The sequence below is a fragment of the Leptidea sinapis genome, chromosome 11, assembly GCF_905404315.1.
Source record: "Leptidea sinapis chromosome 11, ilLepSina1.1, whole genome shotgun sequence".
Lineage (NCBI taxonomy): Eukaryota > Metazoa > Arthropoda > Insecta > Lepidoptera > Pieridae > Leptidea > Leptidea sinapis.
The window spans coordinates 10730790-10754444 of NC_066275.1; the positions used below are offsets into that span (position 1 = coordinate 10730790).

At 34.2% G+C, this 23655-nt stretch overlaps 1 protein-coding gene across 1 annotated transcript in view; it reads right to left on the reverse strand.

Annotated features, from left to right (window-relative positions):
* Nucleotides 1–22886: 22886 nt before the first annotated feature.
* The window catches only part of LOC126966860 (lachesin-like), an 80052-nt gene continuing 79283 nt past the window's right edge, over nucleotides 22887–23655 (reverse strand). Inside the window, exon 10 of the mRNA XM_050811131.1 lies at nucleotides 22887–23474. Within this exon, the coding sequence (XP_050667088.1) occupies nucleotides 23389–23474 (86 nt within the window). The 3' untranslated portion in view covers nucleotides 22887–23388. The remainder of the gene's footprint in view (nucleotides 23475–23655) is intronic.

The following is a 23655-nucleotide window of genomic DNA, read 5'->3' on the forward strand; positions in this document are numbered from 1 at the left end:
ATAACAACGAAATTCTGATCTTAGCAGCCATTTATTAGGCGATATATTACTAAAATCAGCTGTAAAGCGTGTAATAAAGCAACATTCTAACATGGAAGTTTAGTATAAATATAATTGGAATATATCAATTTTCTTATGTATGTTTAAGTAAGTCATTATATTAAATATATCGTGGTCTTGTAACCAGTAGTACAGGCTTTGCCTAGTTTGGGGCAAGGTAATTTGTATAAAAGTGTGTCAATATTATTATTATTATTAAAAAGTGGTTTTTGGTGGTGGACGAGACGAGCAGGACGTTCAGCTGATGCAAATTGATATGCCCTGCGGCAGAATTTTGGTGCCGTTGTTAGCTGACATATTTTAGCTGTCATCCAGTGCAAAGGAACCTCCAACTGGTAATTATAATGACCATGCATATATTGCATAGTCATGATAATAAATCTGTTTTTTTATTTTTTTTTTATTTAAAGATTCTTTCACTTTATTATTCATTTTGGTTAAGCCTGACCACTATAAGGCACCATCGTATTATGTATAACTACTTAATTGTACTGCTTAAAAGCTTAATAAAACCGTAAATCTTAAGGCGTGGGTATACTCTTTAACATAAAAATACATAATTATACTAGCAATTGTTTTATTATAAGAGCATGCAACACTTATAATGATAATTATAGTCACTTAGACATTTTTCATAGCAGCTATCCAACTTTTGCTAAAAAAATTATAGAATATCTTAAACATTCTTAAAATATGTCCAACCGATAAATTTGATAAATTTTGTTTCATTTGTATTTTTGTGTACTTTTTTCGCCTTATGTTTAATTGTATATAAAATCGTTATATTTTGTATTATATTCACCCCCTTTTTGTTTATATTTAAGTGGAAACTTTATTGGCTTGTGTAATATAAATTATGTGTTACAATGTGTATATAACTTAAGCTGTTTGTTTTCCAATAAATAAATAAATAATAACCACCAAATAGAATATAAATAAAACCGTATAAGCAAGTATATAAAATAATATCAAAAATTTGTTATATAACTTTAAGATAGTATCGGGTTATTACTCCAACATCACAGGTAAATTTTTTTTTCGAAAGGTTTATATATATTAAGGCCTTATTAATTATAAGGCAAACAAAAATCTGTGACGCATTCAAGCGTACGGCGTTTGTTTTTTTTAATGAAAATACGGGATGAGACGAGCTGGATGTTCAGCTGATGGTAATTGATACGCTCTGCCTATTACAATGCAGTGTCGCTCAGGATTATTGAAAAGCCCAAAAATTCTGAGCAGCACTACAATTGCGCTCGTCACCTTGAGACATAAGATGTTAAGTCTTATTTGCCCAAAAATTTCACTAGCTACGGCGCCCTTCAGACCGAAACACAGTTATGTTTACACATTACTGCTTCGCGGCAGAAATAAGCGCCGTTGGGGTACCCATAATCTAGTTGGCATCTTGTGCAAAGGAGCCTCCTACTGGTTTGTGTCCGGCCTTATATAATACATCAGGAAATCTTAGCACGTTCGTGCTTTCTTTGCAAAACTTAAAAAACCTCTACTTTTTGCAAATAAAAGGCAGTTTGAGTGATTTAAATTAAATATTTAAAGTGACGATTCAAAGGTTAGGTTAAGCCTATTTGAATAAAATAATTTTACCTTGACTTTGATTTATAAATACATCGATTACATTTGACATTATCTTGAAACGCAATACATTACTGTTAATCCCAGTTATTGTCTAAAGTCTTTATTACATTTTAGATCCTTTCGACGATGAAAAACGCGACGCCGTTATTATATTTTATTTCCCCTCACAACGGCTTATTATTTTTATACTTTTTTCTTTATAGCAGGTTATCGGCTATAAAAAGCGAAATGTTTTTGCTTGATTGAACCGTCGTGAAATGCGAATTTTATTTCCTTATAACTTAGTAATATGTAACACATGCCGTAGGAGACATGCGAGGTTTTATTGGAATTCTAAATTGATAATCCAGTTTTAAAGCGGTACTTACATATTGATGTCCACCATTCACAGGATCGAGGGTATGTGATAATAACTGAGTTTGTCCGGCTTTACTAATGGTATCACTTCATGAATATCTTAGAGGATATTTTATATGGAGAATAAATACGAGTACATAAGTGTATGTTTCGGAGGCATCCTGTCTCCAATTATCTTTAACGCCTATGGAGAGTACATGATCAGGCGCGCATGTGAAGGTTGGGAGGGTGGAATCACAATAGGTGGTACTAAAATAACAAACCTCCGCAACGCAGATGCCACCACACTCCTTGCTGCAAGTGAAACTGACATGGTGAACCTCCTGGCCCGGAATGAGAACATCAGTTTGCTGTTGGGTCTCAAAATCAATCATAGCAAAACCAAAGAATGTTAGTGGATCGTACCAATAGCCTTGAACTAACGGGAACGCTGAACATTGACATCGTGAGCGACTTCGTCTATCTAGGGTCTAACATTAATAACACAGGATCATGCGAAAAATAGATAAGGAGATATATAGGGATGGCTAAAAATGCAATGTCCCAGCTGCATTAGATATGGAAAGAACGTAACATCACGCGAAAAACTAAAACCAAATTGGTGACTTTGCTAGTTTTCTCTGTATCCAGTTATGTAGCGAGGACCTGGACACTGTAAAAGACCGACGGATACTGAATAGATGCCTTTGAAATATGGAGCTGGAGAAAAATGCCATTTCCATGGACCGCCTCTTGCACCAACATATCTATTCTGAGAGGGCTTAATGTCAAAACTAGACTTTCCATATATCTGAATCCAACCAATTGTAAATAGTGGCACGAGATGGGGCTTCATTAAGAAATGCTAATCGCAGCCTATCATAGCTTTGTTGTTGAGTAAGCCCACAACGAAAGTCATTATAAATCATTGACCGAAAATTTCTCGCGTTAGGTTCAGTTTCACGTGTAACAAGAGAGTTTTAGATTTGCCGCCAATTCACAAAAACAAATGACAAATGAATGCAATATACTACATTAGGTCACCAAAGAGTTCTAAAATTGAAATTAAAAAAAAAGTTATCATTAGCAATGTTTCTAACTGACCAGTTCTAAACATTTTCAGTGTAACCCACGTATAATATTGAAATTGAAAATCTTTTATTGATTGTAAAATATATTTTATTCTTAGTTTAATATATTTTATTCTTAGTTCCGAAGAGCTGTTTAACCTGATTCCTGCAGCCGAATTCCACCTTCGCACGACACGCCACAATTTAGGATATCAACCCCACCATCTGGATGTGTGGCGGTCCTCCACAGTGCGGTTTTCAAGGAGCTTTCTTCCGCGTACTACAACGTTGTGGAATGAGCTTACTTGTGCGGTGTTTCCGGGACGATACGACATGGGTACCTTCAAAAAAAAGCGCGTAACCTTCCAAGGCCGGCAACGCTCTTGTGATTCCTCTGGTGTTGGAAGAGAATGTAGGCGGCGGTGATCACTTAACACCAGGTGACCCGTACGCTCGTTTGTCCTCCTATTCCGTAAAAAAAAGGTACAATTGTTGAATATGTACATTAGAATTTTGTGTATTAGTATCAGTATTTAATCCTATAAGATTAACAATTGGTCAGAGTGAGAAAGGCGCAGCCTGCCTACCACTGCCGTATGCGTGAGAGAAAGAAAGCCAGACAGACTGGCGCCGTAACGCGTTACGTTACGAGGCGGTTTTCCCTACTATAAGAAGTTATCACTTGAATAAAATTTAATTGTCTGTACCGAGTAGATTATACATAATATTGACACGGGGCCAGGGATTGGAAATAATACTCCGCTTATAGGAACGAGTCTTTATTTGCGTTCACTTTTTCTGAACTTGCACTTGCCGGTCTGCCGCTGTTCCTCTTGTGGGTGGCAGTACCTTCAACGCGTCACACTGCACCAAACACTAGGTCTCTTCTATTTTCTTCTTCTTGGAACACTTCCACTTTTCACTACTACTTTTCTTCTTCTTCTTCTTTACACTTTCGAGTCAGAACTAGAACTGCCGTAGGCCACGCTTAGTAAGGCTTATATACCCCCGGATCTGTTCCATTTTCAAAATGATTCCCCCATTCCATCTTTAAATTTAAATTGTACTAGAAAATTCTTTTAACTATTTTTATCCTGCTTACACATTTTCCATCCCTTTTTTTCTGTTCCATTTGATCCTGAACTTACTAGAAATTTCCATTAACTTTACAAAACCCAAAAAATTCCATACATGGTAGGTGTATCGAACCCGGGTCTACAGCGTCTAAAGTAAACACTTTTCCGCTGAGCTACGAATATTGCTGACGGAGCTGTTGAAATTAACAATGTCTTGAAGTTTGACAACTCTCGTCATATACTTCAAAGCGTTGCTACGCAACAATATTGAGAAAACAAATGAGCTATGTATTCGTTGACGCTTGTCAAAGTAGCTGTCTATATAATATATTTTATTGTATACTATAACAGTAATAGGTAGTTATCGCAATTTTGTATTTTAATTTATAACGCGGTAAGTGGTCGCTAAGGCTTATTTTACTATAAAGTGTTCAATGTGCGGCATGAGAGTATATTGTTGATAATATATACATTATTCTATACGGTATGATGTTAGCGGCTTTGAACTTACTTGCATTTTGCATTAAATCGATAAAGCTTTGTAGGGCGTTTGTATAATATGGGTCTTGGGTGAGTGGATATGTTTTGATAAGAAATTGGATAAAAATTGAGTTTTTTCAATTACCTACTTCTTAAAAAGAAATGTGAAATAAAATTTGCCTACTACGTAATGACTTAGTTTAAATGTGAGTGAGGTTTTAAAAGAAAAATTTATGTTATTTTTATATATTTATATTCCTGTTTAGCAGTAATGTGCAAGCCTTAGATACGTCTAGATAGATTGTTATAGCTGTTAAAACGTCGAAACAAATTGAGGTTGAATGTTAACCTCTATTTTAAGCAATACACGCATAGTTACATATAGTGACATACAAATCGCGAGTGTTAGTAGTAGTAGTAGTCAAGGTGACGAGCGCAATTGTATTACCGCTCTTAATTTGTGTGTTTGTGAACCCATAGAATAGTATAAAGGTTACCTCGTATACGTCCCTTCACCATTGTTACGTATCTCTTCCGTGGGATTACCTCACAGCAGCCGACCAATCACAGCGCGTCATTTCATGGGACGAGCTCATTTGTTTCAGTCTCGTGATTTTGGCGAATCAACATGTCCTGAGGATGCCTCGTGTAGAGGCGAAGCAGATGTCGAATTGTTTAAAAAGACAAATATTGGCGGAATTAACACTAAGGAAAATCTCAAAACCATTTGGATAATAATTGTATAGATACATAAAAAGTATATTAAGTACTACGATAAATCATGTCATCGCACTTGAATGTTTTTTTCAATAGAAAGCAATGAGTCTGTATTATTCTGACATGTAATTCAATGTAATTAAACTAAACTGGACTTTACTGAAATCTGATTGGCTAACGGATCAAGGCTTAGATCGTTACATAGCACATAAAATTCAACTAAAATTATACCTTAATCATTGTTAAATTAGTTTAAAATTTAAAATTGCGTGTTATTTTTGTGTCTGTCATAAATTCAAATTCAAATATTTTTATTCAAAATAGGATTTAAAATCACTTATTGAACGTCAAAATCTACCACCCATTCAAAAGAGACTGCCTCAGACCTGAGAAGAATGGGCGCAAGAAACTCAGCGGGCTTTTTTTTTAAATATAAAATATGGATTACAATGTAATATTGTACAATAAACATTTATAATTAAAGAGCCTGAGGGTGTTCGCTTTATTCCCAGTCCGTGGTGTCATTAAGAAAATCGTTTATGCTATAATAACCTTTCCCACACAAATGTTTTTTAACAATTCTTTTAAATTTCGTAACACATTTGTTTTGTACATTTTCTAGGATCATATTGTAGAAGCATATACATCGCCCAACAAAAGACTTACTAACTCGACCCAACCGAGTAGTAGGCATAACAAGTTTATGTTTGTTCCTCGTGTTAACATTATGAATGTCACAGTTTCTAGAAGATTCCTTAATGTGCTTATGAACATATAAAACATTATCGAAAATGTATTGAGAAGCAACAGTCAAAATGTTTATTTCTTTAAATTTTTCTCTTAATGATTCTTTAGGACCTAGGTTATAAATCGCGCGAATAGCCCTCTTCTGCAGCACAAAGATAGTATTAATATCGGCCGCACTGCCCCATAACAATATACCATAGGACATAATACTATGAAAATAACTAAAGTATACTAATCTCGCCGTATCTATGTCAGTTAACCGTCTAATTTTCTTAACCGCATATGCTGCAGAACTAAGCCTATTCGCCAATCCTTCAATATGGGGGCCCCACTGCAATTTGGAATCAAGAGTAATGCCAAGAAATATAGCAGATTCCACTGGTTATACCACCTCTCCATTTAATAAAATATTCGCATCTACATTTTTGACATTTGGCGCGGTGAATTTAATATATTTGGTTTTATGATTATTTAACAATAAGTTATTGGCGCTAAACCAGTACACGATGTCACATAGAGCATTGTTTACTTTGTCATACAAAACTTGGCTTCGTTTCACTTTGAATATAAGTGAAGTGTCATCCGCAAACAATGCCACCTTGTGTTTTTTATCTACAAGGTTAGGTAGATCATTTATATAAATTAGGAAGAGGAAGGGTCCAAGAATAGACCCTTGTGGTACCCCAATACCGAGAGGAGTCCCAGGAGATCTCCTGCCATTCACCTCGAACCTCTGAATCCTATTATTTAAATATCAGATCAGAAGATCGAGTGCAGATCCTCTTATACTATAGTGGCATAGCTTCCTGACCAGCGTTGAATGCTGAAAACAATCAAAAGCCTTAGAAAAATCAGAGAAGATACCAAGTGCATTCTGTGATTCCTCCCAGGCCTCAAAAATATTCCTGATAAGTTCAACACCTGCATCCGTAGTCGAGCGTCCCCTAGTAAAGCCAAATTGCTTTATATGAAGTAACTTATAAGTGTTAAAGTGATTAAGCATTTGGCTTAAAATAATTTTTTCAAAAATTTTACTAAGGGTCGGCAACACCGAAACAGGGCGATAGTTATTCGGGTCAGAAGTGAGTCCCGATTTAAATATTGGTGTAATTTTACTATACTTCAGAAGGTCAGGAAACACGCCATGTTCAATACAGCTATTAAAAACTAGTGCTAGATTTGGTGCTATGACGTCAATAACAGAACTTATTATTTTTACAGATATGCCCCATATATCAGCAGTTTTTTTCATTTCTAAGGATCTGAAAGTTTTAATTATTTGGGCTGGGCTAACAACACTGAATTTGAAATTTTGTTTACGTTCCTTAACATCTTCCAAAAGAAGTGACTCGGCAACACTGGTGGAGGAGACAAGGGTGCTTGAGATGGAAACTGGAATGTCAGAAAAAAAATTCTCAAAAGCAGAAGCTACTTCCTGCTCAGAGTGGATTTTTGTATTGTTTATTATTAGATTATATTCAAACTTGCAGTCTTTCGCTCTTCCAGATTCATAACAGTATTATATATTACTAGTGGATCCGACAGACGTTGTCCTGTGCACACGTCCTAAATTTAAAAAATCGGTCCAGCCGTTAGGAGGAGTTCACTAACATGAGCAGGAAAATTATATTATATGGACGGAATTGAGAATCCAAACCAATCTCAAATTCACTGGAACACACAAAAAAAATCATCAAAATCGGTCCAGCCGTTTAGGTGGTAGTTCAATTGTGAATCTAAACCATTCTCGAATCTACCTTAAGACACACACCAATCCCAAATTCACTGGCACACCCAAAAAATCATCAAAATCGGTTCAGCCTAAAGTAAGTAAGTAAGTCCTAATGGAGGTAGTTCAATTGTGAATCTAAACCATTCTCGAATCCACCTGAAGACACACAGAGATTCATTAAAATCGGTCCAGCCGTTTAGGAGGATTCAGTTACAACGGACGCACAAAAGAAATATATATATATATATATATATATAAATTACGTCATGATCATTTTGGCCTTTTGCCCTAAGTAGGGTCCTAGATATAAAAATATTGGTCATTTACGTTATTTGACGAAATTTTTCCAAACTAAAGTCATTATAATATGAATTTTATTTCAATTCATTTGACTATAATAGATAATGTTTAAATATGTATATAAACTCATTTGTTAATAGTAAGCCGAACTAAAAGAAAATATTTTTAATATCGCTTTAGCTCCAACTCACAATAGTTGGCAAGTGATATAAAGTCAACAAGTTTATTATTATGAAAAATTCTGAGTGGTTTTTACTCTAGGGAGGTACCAATGAAGAACCTACTTATAATACTGAACAAATTGCAAATTTCACATCGAGATCTAAATCCGCAACCCGTTGCTTGATAACCAGACACTTGATAATTGCCACATAACAAACAGGTTCAGAGTTCAGATTAAGGTACTGTCTTGCAAATATAGGCTATTATTATTACTTCAGTGTTATTTAAATACTATTATTCTATATATATTACAATAATTTATTCAAACAAAACAAATCTTATAACTATATTTACAATACTATGACTACATAAAATTAAAACTATCATTACGTGGAAGCGTACTTAAAATACTGGCAGCATTTCCGCGTTGGATAGCGAGGCTGACATTGACCGAGATAGCTGCCAGCGCTTGGGTTTCCAGTAGCCTTATTGAGGCGCGAATATAGTATTTTGAACATTCTCCGCGCCTCTGGGCCCCACGGGCCAAGTGTCTCGACACCAAAGGGCACAAAGATGTATGATTCACTGAGACCAATATATTTGCGACGCTTGCCGTCTTCGGCAGTCGAAGCAGCTGCCCCAGCACCAACTGACGTAACTTGGACATGAGAAGGAGCCAGAGTGTCGATGCAGGTCGCGTCCCACACCAGCGCCCTTCCCCGTGCCCAAGCCACCAGCGTCATTCTATCAGGACGCTTGCCATCGCGGCGGATAATACCATTTGGCTCTAAAACAGGTGGTATATTAAGAGTTGCAAATGCCCTGCGGATGACTTCATTAATGCTGGCGTGACGACTGATACGTCCTGCCGATTTTAGGCAGGATTACCCGTGGCGCCCAAGAGCATCTACCTGAACGCCACATCTACATTGATGTAGTTCATTCAATTTTATACCTAGCCGGAGTGATACGCGTATTGACAATGTCATATTGACAAGTAGCGTTCCAGAAGGCAACGCTTGTAACCAAAAGCCCGATTCATTTTGTGTCACGGCCAAAAGACGAGCACGCTCTATTCCGTCAGTAGATGAGATCAAAAGATCATCAAAGGCTGACTTACAAAGAGGTGCGTCCCATGCTTTTTGACACTATAAATCGTCTGGAAAATTTTGAATATGTGCAATATTTAGCCAAGCATTGTTAGCTTCGTTCAAATACGCAATCTCTGAGTTACCTGGTACATGATTAACAATTCTCGTAAAAAAGGCTGCGCACTATGAACAGAAGATAGAAATGCTGGCAACGCCCGAAACTTTGTGAGTACCCAAACCATCAAACCGTATCTGTGTATATTATTATTAATACAAATCTGAGTTTATTTGTTGTAGAATTTTGAAACTTCTTACTTAACCGATCATATTGAAAATTTACATACAAATTGGCAGGGGTACATGAACGAATACATGACGCCATCAGAAACATTACTTGTAAAAGAAAAAAATTTAACAAAAAAAAAAACCGACTTCAAAAACACTATTCCAAAATAATAGATATAATATGTACTAAAAAGTATAAAAACAATTGCGTATTTTTGTACAATCTAATTAATTAATCTAATTCTAGTTACGATTATTATTATATCGGTGTCCTTCCGCCGCGAACCGCTCTTGCCTCTTGCCTCCTCACGACTCAAGCACATCTCACCTAATAACTATGTATGTAGTTACAAACATCTTGGATGACACCGACTAACGAAAATTATCAAAATCGGTTCACCCAGTCGAAAGTTTTGAGGTAACAAACATAAAAAAAACATACCGACGAATTGAGAACCTCCTCCTTTTTTGAAGTCGGTTATAAAACCAAGTCTCACAACTTAGTTCTACTACCGTAGAAAGTTATAAGTCGAAGTCTGTCAATTTATTTAGCTTCTACTTAAGGGTCCTTCTGTCTTAAGTGATTTCATAATTAGCTAATCTAACAATAGTTACCATATCAATATTGAAAATATTATGTTTTAGATAAATATATTACGTAGTTTAGCCATCACACGAAAACATAATGTATGTATTTTTTATTTAAAACACAATGTATCTGACAAGCAATACATATCTTAATATATATAAATTACGTGACAGGTTGTTTGTCCGCGATGGACTCCTAAACTAATGAACGGATTTTAATGGAGGTTACTCCATGGAGTGCAGTTTGGTCCAACTTGAGAGATAGGATAGTTTTTATTTCGATTTGGGACCCATAATTATTTTTATTTTCAATATTTGTTTTGTATAGACATATTTTCTATGAGAGAATTTCGTGACGCACGGTTTGATAGTTCTGCTGTGAAACAATTTCATTAAAGCAACAGGAAGCATATTTTACGAAATAATTGTTGATGTTTTGAAATATTATTGACAAATTCATAAAAACAGTTTTTATCTATTATGTGCAGAACAACGTCCGTCGGATCAGCTAGTAGTATATATAATCACATTGTTTGCTCATATATAATATATAATATATTGAATTAAAGAGTTATTTATGTAGTTGATGTATCTAGGAAACTGGACCGAAATTGCAAAATATTTTAGGTTTTCCTTGTATTATATTCTATTCTAAATTTGAAGTATATATGTCGACTAGAAGTGCCTTAGAATTTAGTTCAGACAGTGAGTGAGACAATTAAGAAACTTTGACTAGTTATAATGATTAACCTACTGGTTCAAATTGACTGAAAATTTAAATATGCCATACAATGTCTATTTGGTAACTGAAAATGCAGGCTTCTAATTTAATCCACAACGAAGTTATAAGGTTGAAAATGGTCTGAACTGCTTCGAGAAAAGGATGTATGGCCGTGTCTTTTATCAAGTAATGATACCATTTTATCGCAAAAAACAATTGAAAACTCGGTCACTTTTTAAAATAAAGCAAGTGAATGACATCTTAAGAAAATAATATTTTTCGTGATTGTTAAATCTCATTAACTCTTTTGTTTTAATGTATTTAAACAATTATATATGACTAAAAATGAAAGTTAAGACGATATAAAAACACTGTATTAATTTAATAAATAATTTTGTTTTAAGACGTCTAGTTTTGTATTTCTTTCTTCTCATTGTATGTACATATTACTTTAATTCTAGTTAAACTTTTTTTAATTCATTATGTATTAGATACTAGTAACACTATAAAATCAACCTGTGAATAACGGATAATGAATCACTAGATATTAATTTAATACTGTACTCTGAAATTGTAGAATGTATTGTGTCAACTGTTTGTTATCCCAAATAAATAGAATAAAGAAATAAATATCTTAAAATGTCACTTTTCATCAGCGATAAACAAACCTGTGATAAGCAGTCATCTTAATTAGCAGCCTTCGTAATGGCATCCCCTTAACCCGAACGTCACAAACCCTAAAAATAACCTTTGGACCGAGCTTAAACCCTCATTAACCCTCCCTATCTATCAGATTTAATCGCACATAGCACAAGATTACGAAATACAACGTCATTGGCCTACAAAAGTGATTTAACACAAGCAAACACTACGTGAATCTATTTCATGTCATGCAATATTGTTTTGAATTGTTCATAAGATCTTACAACAGACAGACACAGCTATATTCAGTTGTTGGATATTCTTGACTCGTCCCAAGTATTGCAGTGAAAATTCAGCGTGGCATGGTGTGTATTATGCAAATCAAAATTTATATATAGAAGTTCTGTGAGCATTCAACTAACTTCTGCTGCGAGTTTTCCAATTTCGTAATGAAACTAATTTTAATACGGGATATCTCCATAGTTTATTATCTCAACAAGTGACAATCCTTGCTAATAATAAAAATGCAAATGTGAGGTTTGTATGTTTTTTTGTTACTTCGACTCGACAGATCATCACGCAATTTTCACACACCTTTTTACGTTTACAGAAAAAAGGATGTTTTTTCTCTGGAATTTTCCGAAAAATTATGATGAATGCCGGGTCTACATAAATCGAATGAGGGTAAATGAAAGCTATTGAAGGAAAGATAATCATTTCCACAGTTCTATTGTAAAACGTATTGGCGATTATTCGTGAAATTCAAGATGGCCGACGCGCAAATTCTTTACTATTGTGTACTATGTAATAATAATTGTCATTGTAAACCAATGACGTTCTATACATATAGACAATGCACCTCATACAAAATCAAAGCCGAAATATGGCACATGCCACAAATGACACCATAATAACCTTCGACTACTATGTCTATACATTTCTAAGTGTGTCCTTTCATCTGTCCCTCTGACAAGCGGGTCTTGTCTGGAGACTTGTCAATAATATTGTACCATATTTAATGAAAAAATATTCGTTTTACTAAATTACTTCCGCTTTTTGCATATCAATATTATATAATAAAATAACCTTACCGATGATAAGTCACACCATCTTTTTTTTTGAGTTGTTAATGTATTATTTAAGCACTTTTTATAGCACACTTAGGCTTATTGATTGACACACAGTTGACAAGGAGAAAAGTGTGCTTACATTGGCTTTAAGCACACTTTTGCCGTTCCGTTATCAGACTGCGAATGATATGTCCAAATGTATAGAACGTCATTGTTGTAAACAGACAGTTGAGACGAACACACTCAATATTGGAAATCAAAGATGGAAGATGCTCAATCTTTGCGTTGCATACGGTTAAATGGTAGCTGATACTGCTATGAATATCCACTGAAACTTAAAATACTTAAGTTTGTTAATATAGTATTAACTTAACCCGGTCACGCATCACTTTAACATATTTTTGTAAATTAAAGATTAATTTTAATTAAGTGCAAGTATAACCAATAAATCTACAAAACATACGTTACTATATAAAAACCATTTTCATAGTTTTATACTTCTTAAATATTATCCAAACTAATCACTATCACCATGTAGATATTGTAAATGCTTTAAATATTTCATTACCCTGAGGCTAAACATTACGAAGTTAAAACATTGCTAGAAGGGACAAGGACAAAACTTAAAGGGAGAATGTACCCACTTATCTCGTAAAATTTACATTTTTTCACGTTTTTAATATTCGGTTTTCTTCAGGTACATTACTTAGTCACTTACTTAGGAATTCTTACCATTCTTAAATGATGAAAACTGTCAGAATTCCAAAAACATAATGTAATTAATAATTAATGTTTTCTACTGTCTCGCAAAAAGTCTTATTTTTTACTCTTATGTTCACACTAGCTGACCCGGCAAACGTTGTTTTGCCATATAAAGTATAATTCACGCGATAGTTTTATAAGTAATAAAATATTGCCTATATTATAGCCTGTACATCATTTTTTTGTTTTGTCAATAGTTTTTGCAGCGCACGCAAAAATAGGTTTTCGATTTTACACCTTGTGTTACACAATAGCAATTTTATTACGGATCCCTAATTTTGAAAAAAAAAACATAGCCTTATAGCCTTCCTCGATAAATGGACTACCCAACACTGAAAGAATCATTCAAATCGGACCAGTAGTACCAGAGATTAGCGCGTTCAAACAAACAAACAAACAAACAAACAAACAAACACTGCAGCTTTATAATATTAGTATAGATGACTCACATTACTCGATCTGAAATTGGTAAGAAAGATACTAATAATAAAAACAATCTAAAGGACAAATTCATTGCATAAAAACTACTTTTGGGACAATTTGCATTTGCGTCTCCGTAACAATGATTTTTAACCGACTTCAAAAAAGAAGGAGGTTCTCAATTCGCCGGTATGGTTTTTTTTGTTTGTAAAGTTTGGACTGGGTGAACCGATTTTGATTATTCTTTTTTTGTTTGAAAGCTGGTGCTTCCCGTGTGGTCCCATTGTAATTTAGTCCATATGTGTGTATATGGTGTCCATGAGAAAACCATACAAGTCTGAAATCGTAACTAGAATAAGATTAATTAATTAGATTGTATAAAAATACGCAATTATTTTTATTCTTTTTAGTGCATATTATATCTATTGTTTTGGAATAGTGTTTTTGAAGTCGGTTATTTTTTTGTGAATTTTTTTTTATTTTGTTTGTCACGGCGCTTCTTAAATATAATGCACAATCTGTGACTATAACTCTACTTACGTTTCCACTTTTGAACTACTATTTTCGTGACAAGAGAAGTCCCTGAGTCTGACAGGTTTGGGCCCAAAAACAGGATTGCTTTCTGAGATTCATATAACATGCCACCTTAAAATTAATCTTCATGTGACCGTGCTTAGTCAATTAAAATCATTAAGTTTAAATGGATATACATAACAGTGCTGCAGCTATGCACAAACTATTGGGATTTACAGTATTTAGAGAACATCTCGATCGCATAATATTTTTCTTATGACAAGACGAGCAGGAGGTTCAGCTGATGGTAATTGATACGCCTTACCCATTACAATGCAGTGCCGCTCAGGATTCTTGCAAAACCTAAAAATTCTGAGTGGCTCTACAATTGCGCTCGGCACCTTGAGACATAAGATGTTAAGTCTCAATTGCCCTGTAATTTTACTAGCTACGGCGCCCATCGGGCCGAAAAACGTAAATGTTTACACATTACTGTTTCACGTCAGAAATAGGCGCCGTTGTGGTATCCATAATCTACCCGAATTCCTGTGCAAAGGAGCCTCCCATTGGTGGCTTATCTTAGACAGGCGTCATGTCTTCATTGTGTGTCTTCCACCAAAGTCATCACGAGAACCATTGCAAAGAGATTTTAAACATGATCCCTGTAGCAAATACATTTACTGTGGTCTTCAATGGTACAGAAGGTACAGCAATCACACACAACAATGTGCGGTTAATGTAAAAGGTAATCGATATCCAGACACTAGTGGGCCATTATTAGCTCACGACAGTTTGCAGCGGCCATTCCACACGAATGAACACATCCTATTGTGTTTAGCACATATTTTATACATAATAGCTTTAAGGGTAAATGAATACACTCTTAACATAAAGTCCCAGCAACTGTTCAGGCATTATCAATAAATAAATTTAAATGTTTTATTAAAAAATGGTTCTGTCGTAAATCCTGCTACTCTACAGCTGTATATTTAAGTGATCCGACAGCCTGGGACTAGATAAGAAGAAGAATAAGAAGAATAATTTATTGCAGTACCATATTAGTTACATAGATTTACAAAATATCTGTTAAAAAGTATACGTTGGTTTAAAGTAAGTAAATTTAATTTTACAAGTATTCTGGCCTCACACTAGGATTCCCTGTGTCGTGAGTTCCAGTCTCTTCCCCTATAATAGTACAAAATAAAAATAAAATAGTTTTGCGTGTATGTGTGTGTATGGATGTGTGTGTATGTATGGATGTGTGTGTATGTATGGATGTCTGTGTATGTGTTTGTGCTAAGTAAGAAAAATAATGCTGGGAGAGTTTCTTTCGCCGTTTCTTCTCTTTCAGAGCGCCTTTTGTTTCCGAAGCGTTAGTAGTAGTATATTATTAGAAATGACATCAATAATACTTCTAAAGGAATAAATTTTGAGAAATTAAATGCCTATATGCCTTTTTATACACCGCTATATTAGAACATAATGCTTAGAAATATTATTTCTTTAAAATTAGAATACTTATCAAGTAGTTTTACACAACAATAGTGTACAAGTGAATTGTATACTTGAATAATACAAAGTTACGCAGAAAATAACTTAAGTTTGTAACTCGCGGACCACTGAACTCATTCAATGCGGTGCAAAGATCTTGAAGGAATTGCCGATCTGAATACAAGTTAAGTCACAATCTATGCGACCCATTTATGATTCTTTACTATAAACACTATTATTTGTTAATACGAGGAGTTAAATGTATTGAGCCTAAGCGACTTTATGTGTCACTAAGGACTTGCGCTGTATGTCACTAATTGATTAGTACCTATATTAGATATTCCTGCCGCGGAATTCCACCTTCGCACGACACGCCACAAATTAGAATATCATTCCCACCATCTGGATGTATAGCGTTTCTGCACAGTGCGGTTTTTAAGGAACTTTCAACCAAGCTGTGAAATGAACTTCTATGTTTTCTTTTAATGAAAATAAGGGATGAGACGAGCAGGACGTACAGCTGATGCTGATGGATCCGCCCTGCCCAGAACAATGCAGTGCCGCTCAGGATTCTAGAAAAATCCCAAAATTTCTGAGTGGCAATACAACTACGCTCGTCACCTTGAGACATAAGATGTTAGGTCTCATTTGCCCAGTAATTTCACTAGCTACGGCGCCCCTTAGACCGAAACACAGTAATGCTAACACATTACTGCTTCACGGCAGAAATAGGCGCCGTTTTGGTACCCATAATCTAGCCGGCATCCTTTGCAAAGGACCCTCCCACTGGGATAAGTGCGGTGTTTTCGGGATGATACGACATGGGTACGATATCCGAAAAAAGTGTGTATACTTTCCTCAGGCTTGCAACGCTCCTGTAATTCTTGTGTCGTTGTTGCATGAGTATGTGGGCGGCGGTGATCACTTAACACCAGGTTCCAGGTTAACATACGCTCATTTGGCGTTATGTTCCATAAAAAAAGTATAAATACCAAATTTCATGTCATTAGTGTCATTGCATTATTAGATATTGAACCGTAAACGTCACTATGACTGAGTCATCCGCGTATTCTGCGAAATCAGAGTACGAAACGCCAAAGAAAACAAAACGCCATCAGAAATTGAATTGAAACGATGTCTTAATTTACGGGGAATCTAGACCTTTCTTTGCGTCCAAGTTTAAGAAATACATTTCTTTGCTAAGATTGATCCTTATGAGCAACAGAGTCCATTGGTCCCATAATACATAAAGTAATTTTTTTGAAAAATCATTCGGGTCGATTTCCGTCAAAAGTTCAAGAAATTCTTAAAAACTTAATATGTAGTTATTGCTTACTTATAAATCGAGGGCATAACTCCTTTAACGACTTTCCTCTAAGTCTCGGGTAGTTTCCGACTTGGCCATCACCGCCGGTCTCAAAAAACCATCCTGTATAATCAACTATAACTATATAAAGGCTTCTTTGAAAGAAGCTTTAATATATTTCTCGAATTTTTGCTCAGTGACTCAGTGAGAAATAGGCCAAAATTTAGTCCAAAATCACCGACATAATCCAAATGATTGCGAAACTGAAGTGGCAGTGGGCAAGGCGTATAGCTCAACCGACAGATGGCCGGTGGGGCAGCAAAGTCCTCGAATGGCGAATACGTACCGGAAGGCGCAGTGTTGGTAGGCGCTCCACAAGATGGACTGACGATCTGGTCAAGATCGCCGGAGTAGGTTGGATAAGGGCAGCACAGGCAGACCGTCGTGGAGATCTTGGGGGAGGCCTTTGCCCAATAGTTAACTGTTAGTTAGTTGTGGCTTCCAGCTGATATGATGATATTGACCATGAGTCTTAGAAAACTGTTTGGTGTTTATTGTTAAATTGAATACCCAAATCTATACAAAGTATGCGGTTATGTGTTTCGGTAATATGACAAGAGACTGCTGACTTCAAATCACAGCGCAGTATAAGTCTAAGTAAAAATAAATATTTTGAGATTTCTTCTTCTCGATCGTTCAATCTTGTCAGAGTGGTCGTGGTTGCCAAGATGACGCAACTTTAGTCGCCGTTGGTCTCCACAGTTATGGGTCGCACTGCCTCCCTCGCGATTTTGAGATTTACAACGTACTTTTTTAAGTAAAATTGTATTACATCACCTCAAATTTTCTCGTGTCTATCTTACATAAAGTCGCATTTCAGCCGGTTACGGAGTAGGTGAGAATATGAGTCATTAATTGTAACTACTACATTAAGTCAGGATGGTCGATACGCCAGATTTAAGCTTTTTTCCTAGGGGAAGCGTGGGTCTTAACCCCACCCCTGACAATGGTTTTTTTATTAATCATATTTTTATTTTATGAGTAAGTAAATCATAAAATATACCAAAATATTAATTACCGGGAGAACTATAGGTAAGAAATATGAACTTGTATTAATATTATCTGCTAACCATAAATTAATCAAAGCCTTATATTCTGTTAGTCAAAGCAGCGTCGGGTTTAGCTAATAAATATACGCATATTACCTTAATTTACCAGATCATATATTATAGTCTTGGTAAGGCTTCTGAAGCCACTCTTCAGGGGTTGAAAATAATACTAGATATCATACAAAAAGGTTTATTACTTGTTTTTACATCAACATCTAACTGAAACATCTATACATGCATTTTCAGATATTTACAAATTTCTTATTGAAATACCTAATTCATTACATTTAATTCAAAAATTTATCACAAAAAAAAAAGTAGAAAATCATAATAAAATCATTAACCCCTTCAGTACTAATTAAAAATGATAGTTACATTGTTGTTATCGCAATAAAGGTTGTATTGGATTGAAATAAAAAAAATTAAACTCCTTACGCACGATTGACTTGGGGAGAAAGTTGGTGAATGCGTTGCGAGAGCGTTACGAAAAGTGTGATCGGGCGAGGCGATCGGAAGTTGAGATATAGAAAGAGATTTATGTTTCGTATATTGCTATAGAGAGGGGCGAGCACACATTGTTTTTCTCTCTTCCTCTCATAGCCAGTGCATGAAATATACATGTATATCAGTCAAGGAAAATAATAATAAAAAAAAAATCAAAAATAATAATTTATCAATGAAAACACATAATAAATTTAATTATTCATAAATATTATTATTTTAATATATATATGTATGAATATACATGTATTATATATATATATATATATATATATATATATATATATATATATATATATATATATATATATACAAATATAAACATATATATAGATACATATAGATGGAGCTAAAGAGGTTTTATTTCAGTCGTGTGGTCTAAAGCACACTCGTTTTTATATTTTACGGTATGTTACTTTTGTAGTTATTATTATACATTTCTATATTATATTTCATATTTATACATTACTACATCTTATAGGATCATCGTTCCTGATGTCATCAGAATGATACGAGAATGAGTAGAAAGATAGAGTGGTATTCCCGATATTCCCTACTCGCTCGCACGTATGCATCTTGTTAGAGTACGTAGTGAGTGATGTGTAAAACTCTTTAGATTTATTTTCGAATTTGTGTTCCATGAGACAGCACTCACATCTCGTTACCTTATATCAAAGAACTATATTGTGATATTTTAACTGTTCACTGTTAAACACTAGGTTCTATACTAAAAACTTACAGATACATATTAATGGATACGTCATATTGTCTGTATTGTATAGAATATTTACAAATGAATACGGTATATACAACGTACATAGAACTAAGAAAATACGAACTTAGGTTCGAAAATTAGGTATTGTCTCAGGAGACGTTACAGTGAAATAGGTGAAAAAGGTTCACGAATAAAAAAGAATAAATAAAATTCTTTGGAATAAATTAATATACCAATTTACATTCAGGTGCCTTTTTATGGTGCTTAAAGTGTTTTTATATACTCAAATATCATAAAACCTCCATGATGCATTCAAGAACCGCACATTATGATCACCAAAAAAGTGTGTTTTGTTAGAACAAATTTCTTATCTGTATAAATGTTATTATCGCTAAATAATAACATCAACTTCGATAGTATTATTTCATTCAAATTTCGAATATCTTTGAAAAATAGGAAATTCTATTTGTCCCGTATTCTAATAACAGTCCAGATGACCTTTAGTTCGAAATTCAATGTCAATTTGCAAAGAAATTTGACAAAATGTTGCACGTAAGTTAGATATCGAACGATATGATAGTTAGGGCCGACGCTAGTTTGTCTCTGAATTAAATAAAACTATGACATGTGACAGAAAACTTTTCATTGCCGCCTTTCCGGTTCAAATTTATGGTTGTTATAATATACGGCTTCTAAATGCATCATGGAGTTTCATGATTTGTCGGTAGATACTGTAACTGTACATTAATAGGCATTAAAACACTCTTGTGACGTTATTAAACCCACACTCGTGCTTAATGCCCTTCATTATGTACAGACACATAAACTACTACAATTACCTTGGTTTTCATTAAAAGTCTGCCTGCTCTCCCTTTACGCTAAAATGACGCATTGAGTCAGTTAGTTGAAGTGAAAACTTCTACTTTATCATCGTTGTGTTTTTAAAGTCGGTGAAACGAAAAAGCAAGACAGTAAAAAGAGACAGACACATGAATTCATAAGATTTAACGTGGGAGAAAATAAGATAGGAAGCATTATACTGTATACCAGGCGATCATAGTTGAACAAGAGATTGTCTTATGTATGATGCGAGTATATCTTAATATATTCTGACATCATGCGCACGACGTATTAGTACATAGACAAAAGGAGAAGATAAATATGGTAGCGGTGATAGTAATGTCTTTCATAGCGATTGAAATCATGTGTGTCATCCTAGCAACATGTACCAGGACTAAATCAAATCAAACCATGACATGTGTACTTTGTACGAAATGGCTCTGTCGTAAATCCTATTACTCCACTGCTGAATATCTAAATGATCGGACAGCCTGGGACTAGATTGTGATTATTTTATAGCGATAGAAATGACTGTACAATATTGTATATTTCTATTGAAAAGAGCGCAAAAAAAGAATGCTGGGAGAGTTTCTTGCGCCGCTTCTTCTCTGTCAGAGCGCCATTTGTTTCCGAAGCGGTAGTAGTATGTAGTATCTAGTAGTTATTAGAAATGACATCAAAAAGAATTCTAAAGGAATCAATTTTGAGAAAATAAATGCCTTTTATGCCTTTTTATTTTTTCCGCAATTTCTTTTCTATTTTTAGTTTAACAGTGAATCATAGAAGTCTAAATGAATTTTATAGTAACACCTTATCCCATTACGTAGAATATGCAACATTCCTTTAATAAAGTTAAAATAATCAATATTTTTAACGATATGTGTGGCATTTTTTTTATGTTTGAATGCTGTTGTTAACGAAATGGTTCTGAGCCTCAAAAGCCTGGGTTTTATAAATATTAATTTTCTATTTAAGTTCTTGTGTCTACTACTATTAAATAAATTGATTAAATGAATATAAAATTTACCGAGTTGTGTGTAGCCATAATTTATAAACACGATATGTCAATCAGAATTAATAAATACAAAAATAACTTCATTAAAATATGATCATCAGATATGGCACGTTGATTTTAGTGTATATCAGTCTTTGATTGTATTATTATATTTTATTTACAACGATTAACTACTACATTACAACAGAGTTAGTTTATATTATTCTCTTATGCGCATAATATTTGTGCACTTATCGCTACGAATGTCTCACAAGCCCAATTCTACAAAATAAATGGAATATGTTAATAAATAGATCCTCAAATTTTAATGATATATTTTATTCTATAAATTAAATTTGAAAACAAAATTTATGATCAATGCCGGACTCGAACCCGTGACCTATCGCGTACCGTGCGAGCACTCTTCCATTGAGCCAACCATTTCATGAAACCAAAACCTAAAAGTTGAACAAAAGATATAATCAAAATTTATGAAAGTGACATCACTCGAACGGTTGGCTCAGTGTACGGAACGTGAGAGGTCGCGGGATCGAGTCCCGCACCGTTCATTAGATTTGTTTTCAAATAAAACTTGTGTAGTTAATCCCAGAAGTGATATATATCGCTTAAAAAAATAACAAATTGTTTATGATTCTGCCCAAATTTCTTATCATTTAGAGCATATTTTACAAGATCGTAGCAAATAATGAAAGAAAAAGACAACCGAATATTCTCAACAATGAACTCTTTTTTGCAATACGTACATTAGTAAAAACAGAAGGACTCCGCGACGTGATATTAGCAAGTGAAGCACCTTTATGCTAGTGTGTGTGCGGTTACGGGGATACTAGTTGTACAATTTTTTTCCCTTAAATAGTCATATATGGCCACAAATACTTTTATAGTATCGTTTTTACACTTTTTCACAACACACGACGGTATTTTTAAAAATATTTTATTGCGACGCAAAATGATCTGTCACAGACGATGGTAAATCTCATAATTGCGGCAGATCGGCTTGTATTAGAGTAAGTGTGTGCGTGGGGCTATGTGTTTACTCGCTTACCGGCTTGTTTTGGTGCTTCACTGTTATGTTAGATGGCACGGAGTCCTTCTTTTTTTACTCGTCCGTGGTAAGGACTTGTTTTGTTATGCAATATTGTAAATTGCTTGTTTAATAATATAATATTAATAAAGATTGAATTCCTTCATTTTTATTATCTAAATCGGAACATAAATATTATATACTAGGTTAGTATAATTTAGAGATAATTACAAACAAAAATCAAATGAAATAAACTTTTTTTTAAAGTTGGCTTACTATTTCTATGCCATTATTGATTTATTTAAACACTTTCTCATAAAATAAAAACAATTATATCTTTATCTGTTTAAGGCTACTATCCTAAGAAATTGCCAAAATACCGCATAGATGAACCCATTTCTTTAAGATTTATATAAAGCTTTTATTTTTTAAAAAAATACTTATATATCTACAGAATATGAGAACAAAATTAAATTTTTTTCATTACATTTTTTTTATATACAGTGTGAAAAAAATCACCAAAATACCCCTAACTTTTACAGTTGAAGCAAATATTCAATCTAGTTATAAATTGTACGGAAATTTATGAATTGTACACCAATGCATTTAACATGCTGTGTCATCTGTCATTTTGATAGTTTTGTAAAGAAAATCGTATGATGTTTGTAATAAATTAAAAATGCTTCTAATTCTGAATTAAAACTATGGCGATCTTGTGCGAGAGAGTTAACCTAGCTCCGCTAGATTCCTCAAGGCCATGGGTTCGGTTCCCAGCCTTAAAATAAGATAATAAACAAAATATTATTATTCAATTTGTACGGAACGAAATACTAATTGTTTATTAATGTATATACAAGAAATCTTCTAAGAAGGTCTAGACCCTAACAAAATAAGAACAAATGCACTTAAATTTATACTTTTTCTAATTAATATACATTAAAACCATTCGATGTAACAATACTTTTAATTGAACATTAATACTGTCGGCACTAAAGTTATAGTAAAAACAATTTATGTCAGCTGATTACTAACAAAGCTATAACTGTTATTAGAAAATTTCCGTGCAATGAACATAACCCTGAAGACTGTGTGGATTCATAATCTGTGAACAAAAATACCAATCATAAGTTGAAATCTTAAAATTAATAATATGAAATAAAATTTAATCAATTTAAATTTCATCAATTAAAATTTCACCTGATTCCTGCCGCTGAATTCCACCTTCGCACGACACTTCACAAGTTAGCATATCATTCCTACTATCTGGATGTGTGGCGGCCTTC